This window comes from Lolium perenne, chromosome 7 (genome assembly GCF_019359855.2).
Source record: "Lolium perenne isolate Kyuss_39 chromosome 7, Kyuss_2.0, whole genome shotgun sequence".
Taxonomy (NCBI): Eukaryota; Viridiplantae; Streptophyta; class Magnoliopsida; order Poales; family Poaceae; genus Lolium; species Lolium perenne.
Window position 1 is genome coordinate 214,860,411 of NC_067250.2, and position 26,737 is coordinate 214,887,147.

The 26,737-nt window shown below is 43.4% G+C and overlaps 2 protein-coding genes across 2 annotated transcripts; both read left to right on the top strand.

Moving 5' to 3' along the window:
• Positions 1-15,909: 15,909 nt before the first annotated feature.
• On the top strand, positions 15,910-19,883 carry LOC127314230 (putative methylesterase 12, chloroplastic). Its single transcript, XM_051344683.2, has 5 exons — positions 15,910-16,836; positions 18,502-18,741; positions 18,828-18,971; positions 19,050-19,184; positions 19,303-19,883. Exons 1-5 carry the CDS (start codon positions 16,528-16,530, stop codon positions 19,639-19,641), a joined length of 1,167 nt encoding a protein of 388 aa, XP_051200643.1. The 5' UTR covers positions 15,910-16,527; the 3' UTR covers positions 19,642-19,883.
• Positions 19,884-20,502: 619 nt separating this feature from the next.
• LOC127312276 (putative ripening-related protein 5) lies at positions 20,503-21,200 on the top strand. Its single transcript, XM_051342824.2, has one exon. The coding sequence runs from the start codon at positions 20,598-20,600 to the stop codon at positions 21,171-21,173; it is 576 nt and encodes a 191-aa protein (XP_051198784.1). The 5' UTR covers positions 20,503-20,597; the 3' UTR covers positions 21,174-21,200.
• The last annotated feature ends 5,537 nt before the right edge of the window (positions 21,201-26,737 follow it).

The window sequence follows — 26,737 nt, forward strand, 5'->3', positions numbered from 1 at the left end:
CTGGCAGTTAACGTCGGGTGGCGTTGCTACAGGAGAAACTCCATGATTTTGGACTACTATTTTCTTGAAAATAAGAAGGCCTGACATAGACGATGTGACGTTGTTCGCCGTTTTCAGGAGCTGAGCCGGATGGTTTTGCAATCTTGCTCGGTGCTTTCAGGCTTATCCATATCATTCCTTTGGACCGGATGGTTCCGAGCTAGGGCGGCGCTTGCTGTTCGTCACAGAATTTTTCATCGCATTTTAATCGTTTGATTTCTTTTTTACTAGGCGAATTGTTGGATTCATCAATGGATACAAGAAGAGCCAGTATAAAAGCGTGCCGTTGCAACCACGCATCTACTAAATCAAGTTTTAGTGCGCCCGTTTGTGTTAACCTACTGTTTAGCTATCGCCTATCGCCATCAGCTTTAGCAAATAACTAGAAAAAGACACGCACGCACACGTAATACCTGCACATGAATACACCAACTATTTCAACACGCTTGAGCAGACTAATATTTCAAGAAAAGATGCAATAGAAAAAGGCCTCTTCCATTAGACTAGTTAAACTGAAACTGTAGTGATTATTTATTTTTTTCTTGTATGTAGAGGCTTTGATTTACAAACTTGAAAAGCAACAGGGAATTTATGTTCAACCATTTCTCATGCAGTTAGATGTGAAAATTTCGAATGTCCTACCTCCAATAAGATTTGTATTATGTCCAGGAAACTATGGTGAAAACTTGATAGTTCGAAAATTCTATGTACTTTTCATGTGGTGGCCGGAAGCAGATACAATCTTTTATTGTTATTTCTATGTTTCTTTCGTTGAGTTTCAACACGTTTATTTGTTATTATTATAATTATAATTTATATTTATTATGAAGCAACGGCAAATGTGGTGCTTCTAGAGCCCGAGATTATGGGACCTAAGTATTTTGTTTAATACTGATAATGTATTTAACATTTTCAGAAAAAAATTAATTTAGTTTTGCACAAGACAATAAAGTTGTTTCCTATACACGGGTAAAAAGTTATTACATAATACATTGTATTTTAGGCTACACAAAAACAAAACAAAAATACTATGTGTTTCAAAAAAAAAATACTATGTGGCTCTAAAGAGGAAAAATAAAGTTAATTTTGCTCTTCGCACAATCGTCTTTTTTTGTGTGTAGATCACAACCGAAAAGATACTTTATGACAACTTTACACATACACAATAGACTTTTTTATATGTCTTTCGTTGAGTTTCAACGTGTTTATTTTTTTATTATTATAATTACTATTTATATTTATTATGAAGCATATTGATAATGTATTTAACATTTTCCAAAAGATATGAATTTATATTTGCACAAGTTTATACAGTTGTTTTCTATAAACAGGTAAAAAATTATTACATAATATGTTGTATTTTAGGCTACACAAAAACAAACAAAAATACTATGTAGCTCTAAATAGGAAAAAGAAACTCAATTGTGCTCTTCACAATTATCTTTTTTGTGTAGATCATAGCTGAAAAGATACTACAATGAAAATTTAGACATACATACTGGGCATTTGTAAGTAATTGTACATATATTTTAGAACTTATCAAATTTAAAAGACCAAGGTTTTGATTTTACAAAAAATGGGTTCCCTGCACCCTAAGCCCCATTTTCGAATCAACTCTATATAGGGGCCCATTTGGCGGTGAGAGTTCATTGCCAATCCAAACGCCCCATTTCCTCCTCTTCGAGCTACTCCACCCTTCAAAATCCATCGACATAGGCGATAACTTTGTCACCAACTAGGTCTGCGAGGTTGGCGGCGCGACCGACCACCACATATTGGCTTCATCCTCTACCCCTAATCTTCCGGTGGTTCTAAGCATCTCAAACCCTTGTTCTAGCGCGGATGTAAGCATGTGGTAGATGGGGGTAGATCTGATAGCTTCGATTGTATGTTGTGTCTTCTCCCTCGAGCACGGCATCGCTGGTCTTGCCTGGTTCTCCCTCGAGCATGAGGACGTTGGTCTTGCCGGGTTCCCTGCCAGATTCTCCCTGTTCCCTGATGTCGGTGCTATATGAAGTTCTTCTGACGGTAAGAAACGTCTACTCTTTCATCTTGTAGCTAAGACTTGTATGATTGTGGTAGATGTGTCTTATTCGTTCGTACAATTGTTCGGGAGTTTAGCATGCTTACCAATGTTCTTGATTACGTACTATAGACAATCAAACTTATTAGTTTCCCCGATCTGTTTGCCCCCTCTATGAATTATCTCACTAGGTATGCACCCAAACCTTCACTAGTTTGGGAATCTTCTCTGCCAGATTACGCCGTGAACTGTCCAGTTGAGTTCGTGAAGAACGGGGATAGCTGCACCCATGGATTCAGACGAGCCAGATGAAGAGGGTTGTGAATGATGTTCTTAAGTTCACTGGGATTTCAGTGACCAGTCTTCTGTTGTACAGCCACACCCCAGGAAGTGGAGGACCAGGTGAACCTAGATATGCAAGCTTAAAGAGGAAGGCAAACTCAAATGGAGCAACGATGACGAGCAGCTGAGGCAACACCTCCTGGTAAGAAAGCATGGCCATACTGGTACTTACATGTTGAGTTTATTCATACTTACATGTTGATCTGCACTAACACTTTGTCCCTGTCAATCACATTGCTACCCAAAGCATGTTGGATTCGTGGACAAGTCCATAGTGAACTATGCTCGGATGAAGATTATCTTCACGACCAGGTTTCTTAGCAAGAGACAACTTTACGAACCAATATGAATGTATTGAATATGGTAGGCTTCTACCAGGTGAGAGGAGGGCATGGCTATGCAAGCATTTTCCTTGTTGTTGCTTCTTTGTTGATCATCATCATCTGTCGGTGCTGGTCATGATCTCATGATGATATCACATATATTTGGGAGGTGGTCTAATATCCCTGCATTATCTACGGCTTGATTAAACATGGTCTTTGGTCTAAAATTTGATGAAACTTGATGGAGATGGTATATACTAACCCCTCCTATGATAAACTGTGCATCACTGATGCGTGCAGTTAACACACGTCCGTTGGGAACCCCAAGAGGAAGGTGTGATGCGTACAGTAGCAAGTTTTCCCTCAGTAAGAAACCAAGGTTATCGAACCAGTAGGAGTCAAGGAACACGTGAAGGTTGTTGGTGACGGAGTGTAGTGCGGCGCAACACCAGGGGTTCCGGCGCCAACGTGGAACCTGCACAACACAATCAAAGTACCTTGCCCCAACGTAACAGTGAGGTTGTCAATCTCACCGGCTTGCTGAAAACGAAGGATTAACCGTATAGTGTGGAAGATGATGTTTGTTTGCGAAGAACAGTAAAGAACAAGTATTGCAGTAGATTGTATTTCAGATGTAAAGAATGAACCGGGGTCCACAGTTCACTAGTGGTGTCTCTCCCATAAGATAAATAGCATGTTGGGTGAACAAATTACAGTTGGGAAATTGACAAATAAAGAAGGCATAATAATGCACATACATATATCATGATGAGTACTATGAGATTTAATCAGGGCATTACGACAAAGTACATAGACCGCTATCCAGCATGCATCTATGCCTAAAAAGTCCACTTTCAGGTTATCATCCGAACCCCTTCCAGTATTAAGTTGCAAACAACAGACAATTGCATTAAGTATGGTGCGTAATGTAATCAACACAAATATCCTTATACAAAGCATTGATGTTTTATCCCTAGTGGCAACAGCACATCCACAACCTTAGAACTTTTGCATCCTTGTCCCAGATTCAATGGAGGCATGAACCCACTATCGAGCATAAATACTCCCTCTTGGAGTTACAAGTATCAACTTGGCCAGAGCCTCTACTAGCAACGGAGAGCATGCAAGAACATAAACAACATATATGATAGATTGATAATCAACTTGACATAGTATTCAATATTCATTGGATCCCAACAAACACAACATGTAGCATTACAAATAGATGATCTTGATCATGATAGGAAGCTCACAAGATCTAACATGATAGCACAATGAGGAGAAGACAACCATCTAGCTACTGCTATGGACCCATAGTCCAGGGGTGAACTACTCACACATCGATCCGGAGGCGATCATGGCGATGAAGAGCCCTCCGGGAGATGATTTCCCTCTCCGGCAGGATGCCGGAGGCGATCTCCTGAATCCCCCGAGATGGGATTGGCGGCGGCTGCGTCTCTGGAAGGTTTTCCGTATCGTGGCTCTCGGTACTGGGGGTTTCGCGACGAAGGCTTTAAGTAGGCGGAAGGGTAGGTTTAGGGGCGACACGAGGGCCCCACACAACAGGGCGGCGCGGGCCCTAGCCTGGCCGCGCGGCCCTGGTGTGGCGGCGCCTCGTCGCCCCACTTCGTAATCCTTTCGGTCTTCTGGAAGCTTCGTGGAAAAATAAGACCCTGGGCGTTGATTTCGTCCAATTCCGAGAATAATTCCTTTGTAGGATTTCTGAAACCAAAAACGGCAGAAAACAGCAACTGGCTCTTTGGCATCTCGTCAATAGGTTAGTGCCGGAAAATGCATAATAATGACATATAATGTGTATAAAACATGTGAGTATCATCATAAAAGTAGCATGGAACATAAGAAATTATGGATACGTTTGAGACGTGTCAAGCATCCCCAAGCTTAGTTCCTACTCGCCCTCGAGTAGGTAAACGATAACAAAGATAATTTCTGAAGTGACATGCTATCATAATCTTGATCAATACTATTGTAAAGCATATGAGATGAATGCAGCGATTCGAAGCAATGGTAAAGACAATGCGTAAACAACTGAATCATATAGCAAAGACTTTTCGTGAATAACACTTTCAAGACAAGCATCAATAAGACTTGCATAAGAGTTACTCATAAAGCAATAAATTCTTAGTAGAAAGCTTTGAAACAACACAAAGGAAGATATAAGTTTCAGCAGTTGCTTTCAACTTCAACATATATATCTCATGGATAATTGTCAACATAAAGCAATATAACAAGTGCAATAGGTAAACATGTAAGAATCAATGCACACAGTTGACACAAGTGTTTGCTTCTAAGATAGAAGGAAGTAGGTAAACTGACTCAACAATAAAGTAGAAGAATGGCCCTTCGCAGAGGGAAGCATGGATTACTATTTTTGTGCTAGAGCTTTTCATTTTGAAAACATAGAAACAATTTTGTCAACGGTAGTAATAAATCATATGTGTTATGTATAAGACATCCTATAAGTTGCAAGCCTCATGCATAGAATACTAATAGTGCCCGCACCTTGTACTAATTAGCTTGGATTAACACGGATTATCATTGCATAACATATGTTTCAACCAAGTGTCACAAAGGGGTACCTCTATGCCACCTGTACAGAGGTCTAAGGAGAAAGTTCCAATTGGATTTCTCGCTTTTGATTATTCTCAACTTAGACATCCATACCTGGACAACATAGACAACAGATAATGGACTCCTCTTTTAATGCTTAAGCATTTAACAACAGATAATATTCTCATAAGAGATTGAGGATTTGTGTCCAAACTGAAACTTCCACCATGATTCATGGCTTTAGTTAGCGGCCCAAGGTTCTTCTCTAACAATATGCATACTCAAACCATTTGATCATGAAAATCACCCTTACTTCAGACAAGACGAACATGCATAGCAACTCACATGATATTCAACAAAGGTGTAAAAGTTGATGGCGTCCCCAGAAACATGGTTACCGCTCAACAAGCAACTTATAAGAAATAAGATACATAGCAGCATATTCAATACCACAATAGTTTTTAAGGCTATTTTCCCATGAGCTATGTATTGTAAAGGCAAAGAATAGAATTTTAAAGGTAGCACTCAAGTAATGTACTTTGGAATGGCAGAGAAATACCATGTAGTAGGTAGGTATGGTGGACACAAATGGCATAGTTTTTGGCTCAAGGATTTGGATGCACGAGAAGAGTTCCCTCTCAGTACAAGGCTAGGCTAGCAAGGTTGTTTGAAGCAAACTCAAGTATAAACGGGTACAGCAAAACTCACGTATGAACATATTGTAAGCATTATAAGACTTTACATCGTCTTCCTTGTTGTTCAAACACCTTAACCAGAAAATATCTAGACCATAGAGAGATCAATCATGCAATCCAAATTTCAACAAGCTCTACAGTAGTTCTCCACTAATAGGTTTAAACTACATGATGCAAGAGCTTAAACATGATCTATGAGAGCTCAAAACAATTGCCAAGTATCAAATTATTCAAGACATATACCATTTACCACATGAAGCATTTTCTGTTTCCAACCAAATAGCAATCAACGAAGCGGTTTTCAACTCTGCCATGAACAGTAAAGATAGAGCTAAGAACACCAGTGTTCATATGAAAAAGCGGAGCGTGTCTTTCTCCAATACAAGGAATGCTATGATCCGATTTTATTCAAACAAAAAACAAACAGACGCTCCAAGTAAAGCACATAAGATGTGACTGAATAAAAATATAGTTTCACTAGAGGTGACCTGATAAGTTGTCGATGAAGAAGGGGATGCCTTGGGCATCCCCAAGCTTAGATGCTTGAGTCTTCTTGAAATATGCAGGGATGAACCACGGGGGCATCCCCAAGCTTAGACTTTTCACTCTTCTTGATCATATTGTATCATCCTCCTCTCTTGACCCTTGAAAACTTCCTCCACACCAAACTCAAAACAAATTCATTAGAGGGTTAGTGCATAATCGAAAATTCATATATTCAGAGGTGACATAATCATTCTTAACACTTCTGTACATTGCTCAAAGCTACTGAAAGTTAATGGAGCAAAGAAATCCATCAAACATAGCAAAACAGGCAATGCGAAATAAAAGGCAGAATCTGTCAAAACAGAACAGTCCGTAAAGACGAATTTTTCTGGGGCACTTAACTTGCTCAGATGAAAATGCTCAAATTGAATGAAAGTTGCGTACATATCTGAGGATCACGCACGTAAATTGGAAGATTTTTCTAAATTTCCTACAGAAGGGGCTGCTCAATTTCGTGACAGTAAGAAATCTGTTTCTGCACAGTAATCCAAATCTAGTATCAACATTACTATCAAAAACTATACTTGGCACAACAATGCAATAAAATAAAGATAAGGAGAGGTTGCTACAGTAGTAACAACTTCAAAGACTCAAATATAAAACAAAAGTGCTGTAGTAAAATAATGGGTTGTCTCCCATAAGCGCTTTTTTTAACGCCTTTCAGCTAGGCGCAGAAAGTGTGAATCAAGTAACATCAAGAGATGAAGCATTAGCATTCTTACCAGGGGAGTTGGGAGTTTCCTCAACTATGCATTGTATCTTGTCTATGTAAGTAACTCTTCTTTCGTTGCTCCTAGGCTTACTATCCTCATCAAACAAATTTTCGGGAACAAGCCAAACATAGTTATTTTCTAGAGCTTCATGCATTCCTAGGAGCTTACTAGGTATCAGTACTTTAATCTCCCCACCATCATTAATATTATTAGTGTACTTTATTCTATCCATATCCATCTTTTCAAGTGTTCTTGCAAAATCGGTATAAAAGCCAAGCCTCTTATGCTTAATAAAAACTTTTCTAGCTTCTTTAGCTATATCACCAAATTCTCTAAGAAGGACATCTAAAACAAAAACTCTCTTCTCTTCCCTTTCCATATTAGAGAGTGTAAGAAACATATGTTGAATTATAGGATTGAGATTAACAAATCTAGTTTCCAACATGTGTATTAAACAGGCAGTAGCACTTTCATAAGTAGGAATAACTTTTACCAAGGATCTATCTTCAAAATCTTCAACCTTACTAACATGAGTGAAAAATGCTTCTATATTATCTCTTCCAATGATAAACCCTCGTCCTACCGATATGTTTTTCAGAGTGTATTTAGGAGGAAACATGATGAAATAAACAAAAGGTAAATAAAGTAAATGCAAGTAACTAATTTTTTTGTGTTTTTAATATAGAGAACGCAAACAAGACAGTAAATAAAGTAAATCTAGCAACTATTTTTTTTTGTGTTTTTGATATAGAGAACAAACAAAGCAGTAAATAAAGTAAAGTAAAGGAAGACAAAAACAAAGTAAAGATATTGGATGTGGGAGACTCCCCTTGCAGCGTGTCTTGATCTCCCCGGTAACGGCGCCAGAAAAAGAGCTTGATGCGTGCAGTTAACACACGTCCGTTAGGAACCCCAAGAGGAAGGTGTGATGCGTACAGTAGCAAGTTTTCCCTCAGTAAGAAAGTTATCGAACCAGTAGGAGTCAAGGAATACGTGAAGGTTGTTGGTGACGGAGTGTAGTGCGGCGCAACACCAGGGATTCCGGCGCCAACGTGGAATCTGCACAACACAATCAAAGCACCTTGCCCCAACGTAACAGTGAGGTTGTCAATCTCACCGGCTTGCTGAAAACGAAGGATTAACCGTATAGTGTGGAAGATGATGTTTGTTTGCGAAGAACAGTAAAGAACAAGTATTACAGTAGATTGTATTTCAGATGTAAAGAATGGACCGGGGTCCACAGTTCACTAGTGGTGTCTCTTCCATAAGATAAATAGCATGTTGGATGAACAAATGACAGTTGGGCAATTGACAAATAAAGAAGGCATAACAATGCACATACATATATCATGATGAGTACTATGAGATTTAATCAGGGCATTACGACAAAGTACATAGACCGCTATCCAGCATGCATCTATGCCTAAAAAGTCCACTTTCAGGTTATCATCCGAACCCCTTCCAGTATTAAGTTGCAAACAACAGACAATTGCATTAAGTATGGTGCGTAATGTAATCAACACAAATATCCTTAGACAAAGCATTGATGTTTTATCCCTAGTGACAACCTTAGAACTTTCTGTCACTGTCCCAGATTCAATGGAGGCATGAACCCACTATCGAGCATAAATACTCCCTCTTGGAGTTACAAGTATCAACTTGGCCAGAGCCTCTACTAGCAACGGAGAGCATGCAAGAACATAAACAACATATATGATAGATTGATAATCAACTTGACATAGTATTCAATATTCATTGGATCCCAACAAACACAACATGTAGCATTACAAATAGATGATCTTGATCATGATAGGAAGCTCACAAGATCTAACATGATAGCACAATGAGGAGAAGACAACCATCTAGCTACTGCTATGGACCCATAGTCCAGGGGTGAACTACTCACACATCGATCCGGAGGCGATCATGGCGATGAAGAGCCCTCCGGGAGATGATTTCCCTCTCCGGCAGGGTGTCGGAGGTGATCTCCTGAATCCCCCGAGATGGGATTGGCGGCGGCTGCGTCTCTGGAAGGTTTTCCGTATCGTGACTCTCGGTACTGGGGGTTTCGCGACGAAGGCTTTAAGTAGGCGGAAGGGTAGGTTTAGGGGCGACACGAGGGCCCCACACAACAGGGCGGCGCAGGCCCTAGCCTGGCCGCGCGGCCCTGGCGTGGCGGCACCTCGTCGCCCCACTTCGTAATCCTTTCGGTCTTCTGGAAGCTTCGTGGAAAAATAAGACCCTGGGCGTTGATTTCGTCCAATTCCGAGAATATTTCCTTTGTAGGATTTTTGAAACCAAAAACAACAGAAAACAGCAACTGGCTCTTCGGCATCTCGTCAATAGGTTAGTGCCGGAAAATGCATAATAATGACATATAATGTGTATAAAACATGTGAGTATCATCATAAAAGTAGCATGGAACATAAGAAATTATGGATACGTTTGAGACGTATCAATCACCTGTTAGGGTAACTGTTATATAAGTTGGTATTGCCTATTACCACCCCTTTTGATAAACTGAATGTTACAATGTGTTACTATTCAATCACAGTTGCTAGAATAACCTTGTCACTCCAATGAAGAGGTTATCATATCAGCCTCTGCCCTCTGGTGTGCAACCAAACAATAGTTGGCTTGGATGTTCGCAACCAATCAAACAAAAAGGGTAAAATTGCCTCTCCGGTGTAGAATAAGTCATCCTATGCCACTAAGCGAAATGTATATTTTAGCCTAGAGCTTGTTTTGAAGGGGGGAGTGCTTCGGTGTCCCCCCCTTTGTTGAACGGGTAAGTTAGGGAAAGAAGTCTAGATAACCCCAGATTTTTCATATTTTGGACATAACACCTCTAATATTAAAACTGGCACACTTAACCCTGCGCTTGAGCACCAGCGTTCTCGTCCAGCTAAAGGTGCCGAACAGGTCCATGGTTGGCAACCTTCTGTTGCTAAAGAAGTGCACCTTTGTCGCGGTTGCGGCTGCCGTGCAGTGCTGACTAGCTGCCGCCGGCGCCATGCACCCATGTGTGTTGCTCGCTGCTAGTCGTGCCCGCGACAAAGACTTTAGAGGGGGCCAGCGGCAACGTGACCAGCATCGCCGTGCAACTAGGCTTGCCTGGCACTGCCGCTGGACCTATTCGCAGTGTCGCTGTGTAATCATAAATCATGCTCCAAGTTGGTCGCTGGCCAGTCATGCTCCAAGTTAGGGCATCTCCAACGAGACGACCCAAACTGACGCTGAGCGACCGTTTGCGTCCGCCGGGCCGAAAAATGCGTCTGGTACCACCTTCAGCGGGGCGACGCAAAGTGACCGGGTTGTCCACGGTGACGCAAACCTGGCCCAAATATGCGGCTCGGATGCACGCAAAGTGTCCGCTCGCGTCTGGTGGACGTTTCATCGGGCCCGCCTGGCAGCGACCTTGCATCGATGCGTCTTCTCAGGCGCGCCAGCGACTGGCGCCGCTGCGTCGCTTCGGCAGTCTGCGCCACGTTAATGACGATGTCTCGGCTGCCGAGCGGCCGCAGCCCACCTCCACCAACGTAGTAATGGCGAAGCCACGCGTCCCGCGGCCGTCGCATGCCTCCGGCCTATATAAAGAGGAACGCGTTCTTCTTTCTCATCCACTCCTCCAAACAAACCCTAGCCACTGATGGCGCGTGAAGCACACATCCGTTGGGAACCCCAAGAGGAAGGTGTGATGCGTACAGCAGCAAGTTTCCCTCAGTAAGAAACCAAGGTTATCGAACCAGTAGGAGATGAAGGCCACGTGAAGGTTGTTGGTGAAGGAGTGTAGTGCGGCGCAACACCAGGGATTCCGGCGCCAACGTGGAACCTGCACAACACAATCACAATACTTTGCCCCAACTTAACAGTGAGGTTGTCAATCTCACCGGCTTGCTGAAAACAAAGGATTAAACGTATGGTGTGAAGAATGATGTTTGTTTGCAAAGAACAACAAAGAACGGAGATTGCAGTAGATTGTATTTCAGATGTAAAAGAATGGACCGGGGTCCACAGTTCACTAGTGGTGTCTCTCCAATAAGATAAATAGCATGTTGGGTGAACAAATTACAGTTGGGTAATTGGCAAATAGAGATGCACATATATATATCATGATGACTACTATGAGATTTAATTAGGGCATTACGACAAAGAACATAGACCGCTATCCAGCATGCATCTATGCCTAAAAAGTCCACCTTCGGGTTAGCATCCGCACCCCTTCCAGTATTAAGTTGCAAACAACAGACAATTGCATTAAGTACTGTGCGTAATGTAATCAACACAAATATCCTTAGACAAAGCATCGATGTTTTATCCCTAGTGGCAACAGCACATCCACAACCTTAGAACTTTCTGTCACTGTCCCAGATTCAATGGAGGCATGAACCCACTATCGAGCATAAATACTCCCTCTTGGAGTTACAAGTATCAACTTGGCCAGAGCCTCTACTAGCAACGGAGAGCATGCAAGAACATAAACAACACATATATGATAGATTGATAATCAACTTGACATAGTATTCAATATTCATCGGATCCCAACAAACGCAATATGTAGCATTACAAATAGATGATCTTGATCATGATAGGCAGCTCACAAGATCTAAACATGATAGCACAAGAGGAGAAGACAACCATCTAGCTACTGCTATGGACCCATAGTCCAAGGATGAACTACTCACGCATCAGTCCGGAGGCGGGCATGGTGATGTAGAGCCCTCCGGTGATGATTCCCCTCTCCGGCAGGGTGCCGGAGGCGATCTCCTGAATCCCCCGAGATGGGATTGGCGGCGGCGACGTCTCTGGAACTTTTCTCGTATCATGGCTCTCGGTGATAGGGTTTTCGCGACGGAGAGAATTTATAGGCGAAGGGGCAGAGTTTGGAGGCGCCCGAGGGGCCCACCCTATAGGGCGGCGCGCCCAAGGGTGGGGCCGCGCCCCCCTAGGGTGTGGCCGCCTCGTCGCCCCTCTTCGTCTCCTCTTCGGACTTCTGGAAGGCTCCGTGCAAAATAAGACCGTGGGCTTTTGTTTCGTCCAATTCCGAGAATATTTCCTGTGTAGGATTTCTGAAACCAAAAACAGCATAAAACAGGAACTGGCGCTTCGGCATCTTGTTAATAGGTTAGTGCTGGAAAATGCATCAAAATGATGTAAAGTGTATATAAAACATGTGAGTATTGTCATAAAACTAGCATGGAACATAAGAAATTATAGATACGTTTGAGACGTATCAGCCACCACAAGCTCCACCGTAACGCCGCCTAGCTCTTCCTGCGACGCAGCCAGACCCGCAAGGAAATCCATGGCGGGTCCTGGTGGCTGGCAAGGCGATCGAGGCCGCGGGCCGGAGCAGGGGCCGCCGTGGTGGAGCAGCTACGGCCCCACGGCCGCCGTCGAGTACGCCCTCCTCGTCTTCGCAGGAGGACCGCTACTTCGAGTTCCTCCTCCGCATCGACGATGACCCACTCGGCATCAAGCGGCTCCTGGACAAATTTGCCGAGTTCGTCGATGGCGTCGAGCCGACGCACTTGCAGCTACGGGAGGCCAGCTGCAACTTCTGTCGGTGGACTCTCGAGATCTTGTTCGACGGGCAGGGCAAGATGTACCTGCACACGGGGTGGGACAAGTTCACCCGCGACCTCACGCTCGAGCCCGGCTGCCAGCTCACCTTCCTCTACGAGGTGGACGGCGAGATGATCGTCAAGGTGTTCGACGACACCGCGTGCCGCAGGCACTACCACACCGGCGAATTCGGCTCAGACACCGATAGTTAGAACTTAGAGTGTTCTTTCTTTGCAGCGAATATGGCTACAAGCCAGTTGAAGTCAATAGTGAAGGTTTCTGGTTGTTCTTCCTTAATTAAAAGAACCAACATGGGTATTATCACCAGCTGGATTTTCCACTTTGGGTGACTGAGAGTGCATGAGAGTGTTCTTTCTAGGCAGCGAACATACGGAATCAACACAACTGGTTTTCCTTTTTTACAATATTTTTATTTGTGTCAACCATGGTTCAAACTATGTATTAGTTTGTGTAAATCATGTTCCCAATTATGTATTAGTTTGTGTAAAATCATGTTCCAATATGTAATGTTTGGAACTATGTTTAAATGGAGAAGAGGAAAAAAACAAGTACAAAAAAAATGCGTCGCCCCGCTAGAGCCACCCCCAGACGCAAACGGACGCGCGGACAAAAACGATCATTTTCGCGTCCGCGGAACGACGTAAACGGACAATCACGGACAATAAAATGCGTCGCCCCGCTGAAGATGCCCTTAGTACCTGTAGCAGCGGGCGTCCAGACCATGGGGAACAGCTGAGGAGTTCCTAGTCGATTGCTGCTAGCAGCCCTTCTTGCTAGGGGTCCTCGTGGACTTGCTAGTTGCTACCATGAATTATGCGGTAGAGAAGCTCCATGACGTTACACTGAAACAATTTCCTCGGTCAGTTCGGAAATACCGCAGTTCAAAACTGCTAATCAAATTTAGAGATGAATTACATCGTTTTGGAAAGTTTAGGGTCAAGTATGCCGGTTATAATTTATCGGGGTGATGTCTTCAAAATATAAAACATCTGGGGGTTATATGGAATTTTTTTAAATTAGCCTATGAAGAGGTATCGGTACATCCTAGCCATCCATACATACCAAAGTTTAGAGAGGGGGGGACACCGAAGCACATGCCTGTTTTGAACGGGCTAAGAGCATCTCTAACAGAGCCCGTAAACGGGCCAAAACCGAAAAATAACCGCCGTTTTACAGGTTCGGGACGAAAAACGGCGCCATCAGTGACCGTAAAAGGGGCAAAACCGAAAAACTTTTTTCGTGCCGAGACCGAAAACTCAAAACGGCATGTATTTGTAGGGGTCGATCGAGCGAACCGAACGCTCGATCCCTATCTAGGGCGCGCTAAAGTTTCAGCTGACGCAATCGCTCGCTCGCTCCTTCCCCACACTCCCCGCGCCGCCACCACCCCGCCCGATACGCCCGAGCCCTGCATCCCGTAGGTAGCGTCGGTCGCCCCGCACCCCGCCCGATGTTCCTCGCCCAACTCCGGCTGCCGCCCCCACCGCCGCTGCCGCCGCTCCGTCCGAATCGAGGATGAGCTCGGGCAACGATTTGATCTGTCGGATTCGTTGAGCTTCGACGATTACGACCTCGAAGAGCTGCTCCAGGACGGCGAGATGGAGGCCACCATGCTCCTCCTCGCCGTCAAGGACCTGGAGGACCGCGCGAAGCTGCTGAATCGGAGGCGCGGCTCCGTGTTCGGCCGGAACCACATCCAGTGGAATCGCCTCCTCGGCCACGAGCAGCTGATGGAGGACTACTTCGCCGAGGTACCTACCTATCCTCCCCATCTGTTCCGTAGGAGGTATCGCATGCGGCGTAGCTTGTTCGTCCGAATCGGCAAGGCCTGCGAATTGCATTCGAATTACTTCAAGCAACGTAGGAATGCCGCAGGGGTGATGGGTTTCCGCGCTTTCCAAAAGATCTCTGCTGCCATGAGGGTCATTGCGTATGGCATCCCTGCGGATTACACCGACGAGTATCTTCGAATTGGCAAAGATACTACCACGGAGTCAGTCCGCAGGTTTTCTCGCATGATTATCAAGTTGTACGGGCCTACGTATCTCCGAGCTCCCAACGAGGATGACACCAAACGGTGAGATAAATGAGAAAAGAGGTTGGCCTGACATGCTTGGTAGTCTTGATTGTATGCATTGGACATGGAAGAATTGTCCAAAGGCATGGCATGGACAGTACTGTGGCAAGAGCAAAGATGCAACCATTGTCCTTGAGGCCGTAGCATCACAAGATTTGTGGATTTGGCACTGTTTTTTTTGGTTTGCCGGGGACACTCAATGACATCAACGTCCTGCAAAGGTCTCCTTTGTTTGCTAAATTAGCAAATGGGGAAGCACCCACTTGCAACTACAAGGTCATGAACAATGAGTACACAATGGGATATTACCTAGCCGATGGCATCTATCCGGATTGGGCAACTTTTGTTAAGTCTGTCAAGGATCCCCAAGATAGAATAGAAGATGAATTTGCCAAGGCTCAAGAAGTAGCTCGCAAGAACATTGAGAGAGCTTTTGGTGTTTTGCAAGCAAGGTTTGCTATTGTTCGTGGCCCAGCCAGATTTTGGGACAAGAAAACCCTTATCAACATCATGATATGTTGTGTGATTCTTCACAACATGATCATCGAGAATGAAAGAGACTCGTTGTGGAATCGGTTAGGACATAGCCGAACGAATTTACTCCAACAGTGCTTCCAGTTCCGATCATCCCAGGTACCACTATTTCTCGCAATCCACAGGTACAATCACAGTTCCAAAGGATCCTGGAGCTCAAAAGTCAGACACACACCTATTTCCTGGAAAGCCATAAAGGTGTGAGGCAGGACCTTTGGATCCGAGAAAGGCAGACCAGGATATCCTCAGAATGGAAAAAAAAATCAAGAGAAAAAAGAACATTAGTTAAGGGAAAGAATCTTGCTGTCAATTTTATCTTTATCTGAAGAATCAGAGGGGAAGGACGGAGTGGTGGTCAAACCAGACAATTAAGACAACCAAATAAGAAAAAATAGTACTCCAGTGTACTACACCAAGAAAATAACAAGAAAGTGGTCTATTTCTACCTGTGCTGATCCTGATAGAGAGAGAGAGAGGGCAGGAGGACCGGAGGAGAGTGGGAGGAAGACAGACTCACCAGCAAAGCAGCACAACTGCACAAGAGACACGATATCCCGGAGGGAAACCGCACAAAAAGCTTCTTGTCTCTCTTCGCTGTTGCTTCCAAAGATTTGATCATTGTTAGAGCACCGAATTGTTTGTGCGGGGAGATCAGAAGATCCAAAAGATAGTACAGAGGGGAATAATAAATCCTTTTTGGCGAGATTCGCGTGGGGAGTTGGGTGTTAGGACCACTCATAAATTCCGCCTCTTCTTTCAGATCTGCTCCGTGCTCTTCTCGCTTTTGCAACTGCAAGGACTTCTCCCCTCCAGGACAGGGCAACTGCTCCCGCTCCTCGAGCTTGAGTTCTGAGAGAAAAATCCGTTCTTGTTATTCAGTTCATTTTCCCTGGAAAAGACTGATTTTTTTTTGGTTAGGAGTTTGTTGTTCGTGTTGACTTCACTCTTTGTGAGTCCAGTCCCAACCCAGGGGAAGGAGACTGTTCTTGAATCCCATACTGTTGGAGCAGAAATCGGTTTAATCACCTCAGGTCGGCTGCTGCTCAACTCTGCCGATTTGTTCCGACCCACTTCTCCGATGGGCAACGCGTTCGCGTCGTGCATGTCGGGCAAGCAGCACCGGGGGCCGGCCCTGGCGTCGCGCAGCAAGCGGATGGGGAGCGCGCGGACGCCGCGGGGCGGGGCGGCCAAGCTGACGCCGGCGGAGGAGGAGATGCTGCACCGCCAGGCGCTCGCCATGGCCATCCACCAGCACCTCGACGCCGGAGGCTCCATGTCGCGCCGCATCGATGCCGGCGGTGCCTCCATGTCCCGCCGGATCGGCCCTGGCAACACCAGCTCCCGCCGCCACGGCGGCCTCCCGGACTCCGTCACGAATGCCAAGGCTGTAAGGCTCCCCACCCTTCGCTCTTTCTTTCTGCTCTTTCATGTTCCTTGCCTTGCCATGTTTCCTTGCTTCGCAAATATTTACAATCTACCAGCAAGTTCATTGTCAATGCAAGTATGCAATTGCACGATGTTGGTAACATTTTGTTCTTCCATTATCTCAAAGAAGAAATTTTGTGAATTGTAGAGTTCGGTCCAGCTGCAATCTGTGCTTAGTTTAGGTATAGTACCAAACTTTTCAATTGGCAAGTGTTTTGCAGGACCAGTTGGCCTTCTGGCGGTCTGGCCCTAAATGATTTGGCATTTAGCATAGTGAATTATCTCTTTGTTGTTTAAGTTGTTTGGTCGGCAAAATCCTGTCACTATCAGGGTGATACCACAAGATTGTGAGTTACCTGCTTTGCTGAATTGTTTATATTTGTCTGCTCTACGTTTTGCCACTTGACTAGTAAATTGGTTCTTAGTTTGGATTGCCTTAAATGGGTTGGGGATGAGTTGTCTGCCATCTATGTGTGTACTTGTATCTTTGTTGAAGAACACATTCATGTTTTTTTTGTGCATGGTTTCTTTGTTTGGGTTGATTGTGAGTTGTAGTCAGCAGCAAGGTCATGTCTATTATAGAATTGAGCGTCAAAGGTTCTGGAGTATCATCATGAACGGAAGATGTGTTTTACATGCTATCTTCCTGCTGCTATCTTATTAGTACTAAGTTACGCTGATGTAAAGCTCCCAATGGCGACACACTTTGCTGTTTCACTTCCTGATTCTTATTAATGATTAATTATGTTACCTGTTGATAGTTTGAGCTTGTTCTAAGCCTCTGGAATCTCACACTCATATTTTCAAAATTTTAATTATATGGATTATTATGCATACCACTATATTCGAAAAAGCATGTGTGTACAACTGTGTATTCATACATAAGACATGCTATGTATTCATGGTGAAACCTTACAAGTTACATGCCATTAGGACTACAAGACAATACTATGAGTCCATGACCTCTGCAGCTGCCTCACAAGTTGACAGCATTGTTCCCATTTCGTAGTAGCGTTCTCTCAATTGATTAGTCAATCTACTAATTCCGTATATTCTAGTAGGCTTGAATCAGTAGCTTAACTTGCTCCCAACTATATTCAAGTTCTTTGTCTTCAGCCTTCTCTAGTTGTCTACATCCAAATTAAGAAGCAGAGCCACAATATTATCATGCAAGCTATGTTGTTTTTTTAGAAAGTACAGAAGCTTGCATCTCGTGGCCTCGATACTAAGATTAAGCCATCACAACCAAACACCAAAACAAGGCTACAAGAGATGGATACTACAACAGACACATCAACAATGGCTCCAGCCTTCACGCCAATCATCGCTGCCTCACTCGGATAGAAGTTATGTTTATAGTTCTTATAAAAAGTTTTTCAACAGTAGTGCTGGCATATGCTTCTGGATGGTCATGGGCATCTTGCGGTACCTAAACTTAGGAGTTAGGTCCTACCTTACAGTAGTAGTAGTGATCCCCTTTTGCCCTTATACGTATTTATTTGTTCTTCCTTGTTTAACACTTTGCTCTAGCAACCAAAGACTAGTTTTGCATGGGTTGGGGACTATGTGTTCTTTTGAACCGATTACAGTTCTTGTTGTTTATTTCCTTTTGGAATGACACTTTCAGGTCCAAGTTGTTTTAGAGAACTTAGAAACCAAGAAAATCGTTCTTGTCCATGGGGAAGGATTTGGTGCTTGGTGTTGGTACAAGACCATCTCTCTCTTGGAGGAAGCTGGTCTCGACCCTGTTGCCTTAGACCTCGCAGGTTCTGGCATAGACCACACTGATGCAAATAGCATAGCTACATTGGAAGAGTACTCCAAGCCCCTAATTGATTACCTCAGTGAACTCCCTGAGAATGAGAAGGTGAGTACTGCATCTGTTTTTCTTCATATCTGCATTAAGAATGAACTGGGTATCTGAGCGGTGTGTTCATGTTGAAACTTATGCAGGTAGTTTTGGTCGGTCATAGCTGTGGAGGTGCAAGTGTGTCATATGCCTTAGAACACTGCCCAGAAAAGATCTCAAAGGCTGTATTTCTTACCGCCACAATGGTAAAGGATAGCCAGAAGCCCTTTGACGTGTTCTCTGAAGAAGTATGCACTCCCTTGATGTGACCTCTGCACCTTTATGTCCTTGTTGAGCCACAACTCACATGATGTTGTATTTTGCAGCTTGCATCGGCAGATGTTTTCTTGCAAGAATCACAGTTTTTACTGTATGGAAATGGGAAGGACAAGCCTCCAACTGGGCTCAGGTTTGACAAACAGCAGATCAAAGGTTTATATTTCAACCAGAGTCCTTCTAAGGTACAGTCTACTGTACTCATATGTTGATGATTGAGAAGTACTGTGGCATCTATTATCATGCCAATCTCTGTTTTCCGTGGACAAAGTGTAGCTAACAAGTCTTAGCATGTTGTTCTAGGATATCGCACTGGCCGCTGTGTCCATGAGGCCCATCCCCTTAGCCCCAATCATGGAGAAACTCGCCCTCACCGCAGAGAAGTACGGCACTGTCCGCCGCTACTTCATCCAGACGCTCGACGACCACATGCTGTCGCCTGATGCCCAGGAGAAGCTTGTCCGGGAGAACCCGCCTGACGGGATCTTCAAGATAAAGGGCGGCGACCACTGCCCCTTCTTCTCGAAGCCGCAGTCCCTTCATAAGATCTTGGTCGAGATTGCACAGATCCAAGCCCCGGCAACGCTGTTGCCGGGTAAAGCCATTTCAGAAGAAGTAGAAGAAAACGCCGAGAAATCATGACTGCCAGAACGTCATGTATGTACATGAAATGAGTAGCACATAGGTTGCAATTGGCAAAAGGAGATACAGGGGGTAATCGGAATCAGCCACTCTGGCAGTCAGCCAGAGAGCAGAATAAAATGTAGTTAGTTGAAGAGATGTTCCTTTTTTCTTTTGTAACGATTAAGTATAGTGGATGGGCCTGTGAGAGATGTTTTTACCATGTGCATTATATCTTCAGTCATCATCAGAAGTTCACAACATTGTCTTGCCAGGTTTCTCAGGAGTAATTAGTCTTATGTCAAGTCTAAGGACAGCCAATAATAATCTCTCTTTGCAACACATGTCATGTGGCATGCTTGACATGTGTCACAATATAAGAGTTTTGGTGGGATTTATATTCTTCCCAGGTTTAGGATCAATGGGTTGTTGTACAATTTTCTTCCAAATCCAAAATTCAAACTGAAATATGTTTAACCGAGCGTCCAAATATCGAACAGTTTTCACCGTTGTGTTCGCCATGTGGAAATTTCCGGAACTGCATAAGGCATTGGCAACTAAATCTTGAGATCGTCAGCGCCGGCTTTGGCCCAACGAGAGCCCTCAGATGATTTCCAACACCGCATCAACAGTTATAGTAGTTCCATGGACTTATTTTGCGATATTTGATACTCTCTCGTTATGTATCTGTATTAGATTATTTATTTATTTAACCCTCTCTATTCGCATGATCCAGATGACACGCAGTCCCTTGCTTAAAAATTCAGACCGTTAGACACGGCACCGATTGCCTTAACTGAACGTCGCAATGGTTTGCCGTGGAGTCCACCCAATTGGCGTTCATAACTAGCCCGCCGGTTGATCTCTATATAAGATCAATAAGCTTGACTCTCAAACCACAAAGCAACCAAGAATTCATTGTAGCAGCAACCAAAGAAAAGAAGCTCGTTATACTTCAAGAGTGTCAAGTATCTAAGATGGCAGCTGCAAGAGCTCTAGCCACCATGGCAGTCTTCCTCCTGGTGGCACTCTCCACATCCCACATTGCGTCATCCTTTCGCCCGGGGCTTGGCGTCTGCCATGCGAGTGGCTACCTCCCAGGAAAAGCAGGTCATTGTGAGCAGAGCAACGATCCGGACTGCTGCGAGGACGGTAAGAGGTATCCACAGTACCACTGTTCACCTCCGGTCACCGCGAGCACGAAGGCTGTCCTAACTCTCAACAGCTTCGAGAAGGGCAAGGATGGCGGTGGCCCGTCGGAGTGTGACAATGCCTACCATAGCGATGAGGAGATGGTGGTGGCACTCTCCACTGGTTGGTTCAAGAAGAAGGGCCGTTGTGGGCACCGCATCAAGGTCACCGCGAATGGTAAATCTGTGTATGCCAAGGTGGTGGATGAGTGTGACTCCGTGTATGGCTGTGATGATGAGCACAACTACGAACCACCATGCGCCAACAACATCGTTGATGCCTCGCCGGCAGTGTGGAACGCCCTGGGGCTTGACCAGAACGTCGGCATGGAGGGTATCACATGGTCTGACAGCGACAACTGATCAACATACCGTTAATATCACCATCCCTGTTCATGTCTACATTACATTGAGAGCCGTCTCTACCATGTATATATATTGCATCATATATTCATTCATGGCTTGATTACCGCACATGTATATTATGTTTTGTAATATTAATATCAAAATAAGTATTGCTATAATATGCATAACTAATTACGTAGCCCTTGCCCCATTATCGTTGACTTGTGGTTTGACCAACTCATGTCCACAAATATGTGATGTGCACCGTGTCGCCATATGTATTGGGAGGTGCGTGGAGTGAGCTCCTATCGGCCATCCAATCTCACTTAATTGTGAGGTCTAGACCCTCGCAAGTAATTGTTGTGTATCTCTGGAACATTGTTGAAATATTATTTTCACTGCGGTCGAAAGAACAACATATAAAATATTACAATATTAAACATGTATATGTAGTAACAAAAGAAAGACATGTAACAAATCATATTCATTGCATCCATGAATTCAAAAATAATGGCAGCATATGCAACCAAAAAGAATGTTGTCAACAACATCTAGAGAAAGCATGCACAACAATGCCTAAGCACACTTGCAGCATAAGAAAAAAAAATCACTAGAACACACACAAAATCATCGCAACATGACATGCCATACATCTAATGTTGTAAAGTGTATAAGCGGATTGTACTAGCCCTTTCTACCAGTTCAGACTTTTGGTTGTGTTGACTAGTGCATGAAACTTGACATGGTATGAGAGCCCAGGTTAGAGTCTCCGCATGTTGCAACTTCGTCCTAGTTTCGCCACCACTATCATCCTAGAAATCCGAGTCCGGCGTTATCTCCGCTCCGATTCGCGCATGCCTCCCTCGCCGGTCGATGTCTTCATCGCTGTGTCGGCCCTGCATCTGGCTTCCCTCGTCTGGCCCGCCGCGCCCCCCATCGGCGTGGCCCCATCTGGCCGCTGCCGCCCGTCATATCGCAGATCTCGGTGGCTCCGGCCCATTCCGTCCATCCTCATCCCTATTCCGCCCCATGCTATCCAAGATTCGTCCCCGATCAGGTTGGCCTTGCCTGTTTGTCCCTTGTTCAGGCTTGGACGACCTCACCACAAACGGGTGGCCTCTCTGTTCATTTAGATCTGAGCATTGACCAAAAGTGTACCACTATGGCATCCTCTTCATCAGGTTATGTTAGCATCCCTTGCTGCCCGGTGATTTTTTTTGGAACCAACTATGCTGAGTTTGCTGCCTTCATGCGCATTCATATGTGCGGTCTTTGACTTTGGTGTGTTCTCACTAAAAGGACAAGATGTCGCCTAGAGGGGGGATGAATAGGTGTTTTAGAAACTATTACGGATTTGGATTGGAAGAATGCGAAAATAAACTAACGTTCATTTTACAAGAAGAAAACCTAAATATGCTAGGCTCAACTAAGTGCAACAATAACAACTTAGATAAGCAAGATAGGCACAAGATATAAGCAACACAAGTGATAGCAAGGTATATATACTTCAAGCACTATGACTATTGATACGTCTCAAACGTATCTATAATTTTTGATGCTTCATGCTTGTTTTACACCAATTCATATATGTTTTGCTCATACTTCGTTGCACTTTTATACATTTTCCGGCACTAACCTATTAACAAGATTCCACAGTGCCAGTTCCCTGTTTTTTGCTGTTTTTGTATTTCAGAAAAGTTGTACAGGAAATATTCTCGGAATTGGACGAAACAAAAGCCGAAGTCAATATTTTATCGTAACGAAGACAGAGTCCAGAGGGGAGTCGAAGGGGGCAGCAGGGCGGCCACGCCAGCCCTATGCGTGGCCTGACCCTGGCCCGCGCCTAGGGGTGGTGTGGGCCACCCTGGCCTCCACCGACATCGCCCCTCCGCCTATTTATTCACGATCTCGGGAAAACCCTGAAAACCCGAGCCTCCATCCACGAAAAGTTCCGTCGCGGCCGCCATTGCAGAACCCATCTCGGGATGGTTCTGAAGCTCTTCCCGGCACCCTGTCGGAGGGGGAAATCATCACCGGAGGCATCTACATCGCCATGCCCACCTCTGAAGTGATGCGTGAGTAGTTCATCCCTGGACTATGGGTCCATAGCAGTAGCTAGATGGTTGTCTTCTCCAATTTGTGCCTCATGTTTAGATCTTGTGAGCTGCCCTACATGATCAAGATCATCTTTATGTAATGCTATATGTTGTGTTTGCTGGGATCCGATGAATATTGTATACTATGTTGATGTCGATTATATATTCATGTCATATGTTATTTGTGATCTTGCATGCTCTCCGTTGCTAGTAGATACTCTGGTCAAGTAGATGCTTGTGATTCCAAGAGGGGGTACTTATGCTCGATAGTAGGTTCATGCCTAAGATATTAGATGTGTTGTTGCTACTAGGGAGAAAACAACAATGTTTTATCCAAGGGTAATTCTATTGTTTACTTTACACACATTGCTTAATGCGATAATCTGTTGCTTGCAACTTAATACTGGAAGGGGTTCGGACGATAACCGGAAGGTGGATTATTAGTCATAGACGCAGTTGGATTACGGTCTATGTATTATGTTGTAATGCCCAAACAAATCTCATAGTAATCATCTTGTCATGTATGGTCGATATTCTGTCCATTGCCTAGCTGTAATTTGTCCACCCAGCATGTTATTTATCTTTTTGGAGAGACACCTCTAGTGAACTGTGGACCCCGGTCCTTTCCTTTACACTGATAAATTCAACCACTGCAATCATGCTCTTTTACTTACTGCAAAGCTCTGTTCTCTTTAATTACTGCAAACATATCTTTTCACTCGATACGTCTAATCCTTTGTGTTCAGTAAACCGGTGAGATTGACAACCTCACTGTAAATTGGGGAAAAGTATGTTGGTTGTGTTGTGTGCAGGTTCCACGTTGTTGCTGACGCCGGTAGTGCGCCCTGCCACTAGTCTGCTAGCAACACCTTCAGAAGTCACGCCTTTCTCCTACTGGTCGATTAAATCTTGGTTTCTTACTGAGGGAAAACTTGTTGTTGTGCTCATCACACCTTCCTCTTGGGGTTCTCAAGCGCTTCCACAACAACCGCCACCAAGATTGTCTGGCGCAATCACCGGAGCACCATCAAGATTTTCTGGCGCCGTTGCCCGGGAGAAAGAGGATTTCTGCAAGGGGAGTCTCTTATCTCCAATCTTTTTACTTTGTTATAGTTTTGCTTAGTTTACTTTATTTTGTCTTTTTTGCTTCATTATATCAAAAACACAAAAAAATAGTTTCTTTTTATAGTTGTTTTTATATCAAAAATATAAAAATAGTTTCTATTATAGCTGTTATTTCTGTTGCTTAGTTTTAATTTTGCTAAAATGAGTATTCCTGAAGTTGAGGTTCGTTATTTTAGGCAACAAGGGGGAGAAAGTTTGAAAGATGCTTGGTATAGAATAAGTAGTGCTCATCATATATGTACTAAAAAATATTCTACCATGATCCTCCTTAGAAATTTTTATGTTGGTTTATCTAGCTGGAATAGATATGTTTTGGATACTCTCACGGGGGTAATTTTCTAGGTACTCCCGCTTTGAAAGCCTGCAATTTAATTGAAAACTTGGTAGGAATCCCACCTACTAATGTTGTTAAAACTGAGAACACTTTGGAGGATGTTATAGAAAGACTAAGCTCTCTAGATAAAAGTTTGCCAAATTTTCGTGATAATGCTAGTCAAATTAATGAACAATAGAAAATATCAATAAAAGAATCATTGTTTTAGAGGCTAGCAATATCCATGATAGTATAAACCTTACGATTGTTAAACTAGAGGAGGCTATGGAAACTTTAAGTTCAACCTTTTTCTCTCTTTGGTTTAAGAAGGAGAAAGCTTTTGTGGGAAAACAGAAAAAAATTGTGTATGTTCCCAAGGCACCTAAACCAAAACCTCATAATATGTTTAAAATTGATAAAACTTTTAGTACAACTAAGAGTGGTTTACATGTTGAATCATCTCCAGGGGTATCTAAAGTTCCTATTTTGACAAATTGTGTTTAGAGGAAGTGATCGATGTTGATGCTTCTTCACTTGATAATACTTGATGCTCACTCTTTTTCTGCGTCTAGCTGAAATGCGTTACAGAAAAACACTCTTGGGAGATAACCCATGTTTTATTTCTGTAATTTTTCCTTTGGTTAGTCTTGGAAGTTATTACCTCTGTAGTAACCTATCCTTATCATTTTTATTTCGTTTTTGTGCCAAGAATAGCCTCTAATAGGAAGAAAGTAAGATTTGGGGAAGTTGTTATCCTGAAAACAGATTATGTGTTGTCACCATAAAAATTCGTAAAAATAACCAAAGTGGAATTTTGAGCTGCCATGTTTTATGAATAATCCCCAGGTTATTATCTAACTTTCGTTAGTTGACCACTTTTCGAGATGAACAACAGAGGATTTTCAGAAAAATCAATCTTTACCCGCTGTTCTGTTTTGATAGATTTCTGCACTATTTGCATTTGCCTCTTAAATCTCTTTCTTTATGAGTTCTTTTGATCAAAGAGATTTTTGAAGAGTTTCTACAGTAGCTAATTCTTTAATAGATGTTTGATATATGTTAGAACTGAACCCAAGTTAATTTGTTTATTTTGATTGTACTAATGCTGCTAATAGAGAATTGTGTGAAGTTTTGTATGAAGGAAATTTTCAAGTGTAGGAAAAAAAAAGAATGATGTGATGAGATGAAGAATTGACAAAAGCTGAAGCTTGGGGATGCCCCTGTACCCCAAAAAATATTCAAGAGGTACAAGCGTCAAAGCTTGGGGATGCCCAAGGCATCCCCTCTTTATCAACAAAGCAACATGTCATCTTTCTATGCACTATATTTTTATTGCTTCATACGCTATGTGTTATTCTTGGAGCATCTTTATTTTTGTTTTTAGTTTAGTTTTGTTTTTTTCTGTAGCATATGTTGGATCCCGGCACATTTGTTTTGGCGAAAGACCCGCTTCGTTTTAATTGCATAGAACGCTCTAGTTTTCGCTGTTATTGTTCTGCGAGTATTCTAGTTTGCTAGTACTGTGTTTAGCTCTTGTTCTTTCACTTGAATGTTGTTCAGAGCTCGTTAGTATTCTTTATTTGTGTATGATTAGCTCTCTGGTCCATATTGTATTTCATCTCTGAGAGCTATTTCAAATAAGTTGATTGTTGTTGGATACGAGTAAAATGTTTCATGACTATAGTGATGCAAAAGGAAGCTTGTCTAGACTGTGGCGTAGACTTTGGCATGTCATGTTGGATATTATTCTTGTCATGTGCTTAGTATTTATTGTTGTAGCATGACTTGTCTTAAATAGCTGAGAGTGCATAATGTGCTATTGAAAGATTCATGTGTTGTTTCCATCATAAAAGCATAATATTGTGGTATTCTCCTTTGATGCATTATTGGGTTGACTTGGCGCATGATAACCAGTCAACTAAAACCTCTATGATCATTTAGTTTTTTACTTGTAATATCATTTTATGCTTTGATTGATAATGTTTTGTCGCTATGCATGATTATGGCCATTATTGCCCTCTTAGTTGATCGCTCCCAGTCTTTTGCTA

Coding starts and splice junctions, on each gene's coding strand:
- LOC127314230 (XM_051344683.2), top strand. CDS start 16,528: ATGGGCAACGCGTTCGCGTCGTGCATGTCGGGCAAGCAGCACCGGGGG. Junction 16,837..18,501: donor CCGTCACGAATGCCAAGGCT/GTAAGGCTCCCC, acceptor TGACACTTTCAG/GTCCAAGTTGTTTTAGAGAA. Junction 19,185..19,302: donor TCAACCAGAGTCCTTCTAAG/GTACAGTCTACT, acceptor ATGTTGTTCTAG/GATATCGCACTGGCCGCTGT.
- LOC127312276 (XM_051342824.2), top strand. CDS start 20,598: ATGGCAGCTGCAAGAGCTCTAGCCACCATGGCAGTCTTCCTCCTGGTG.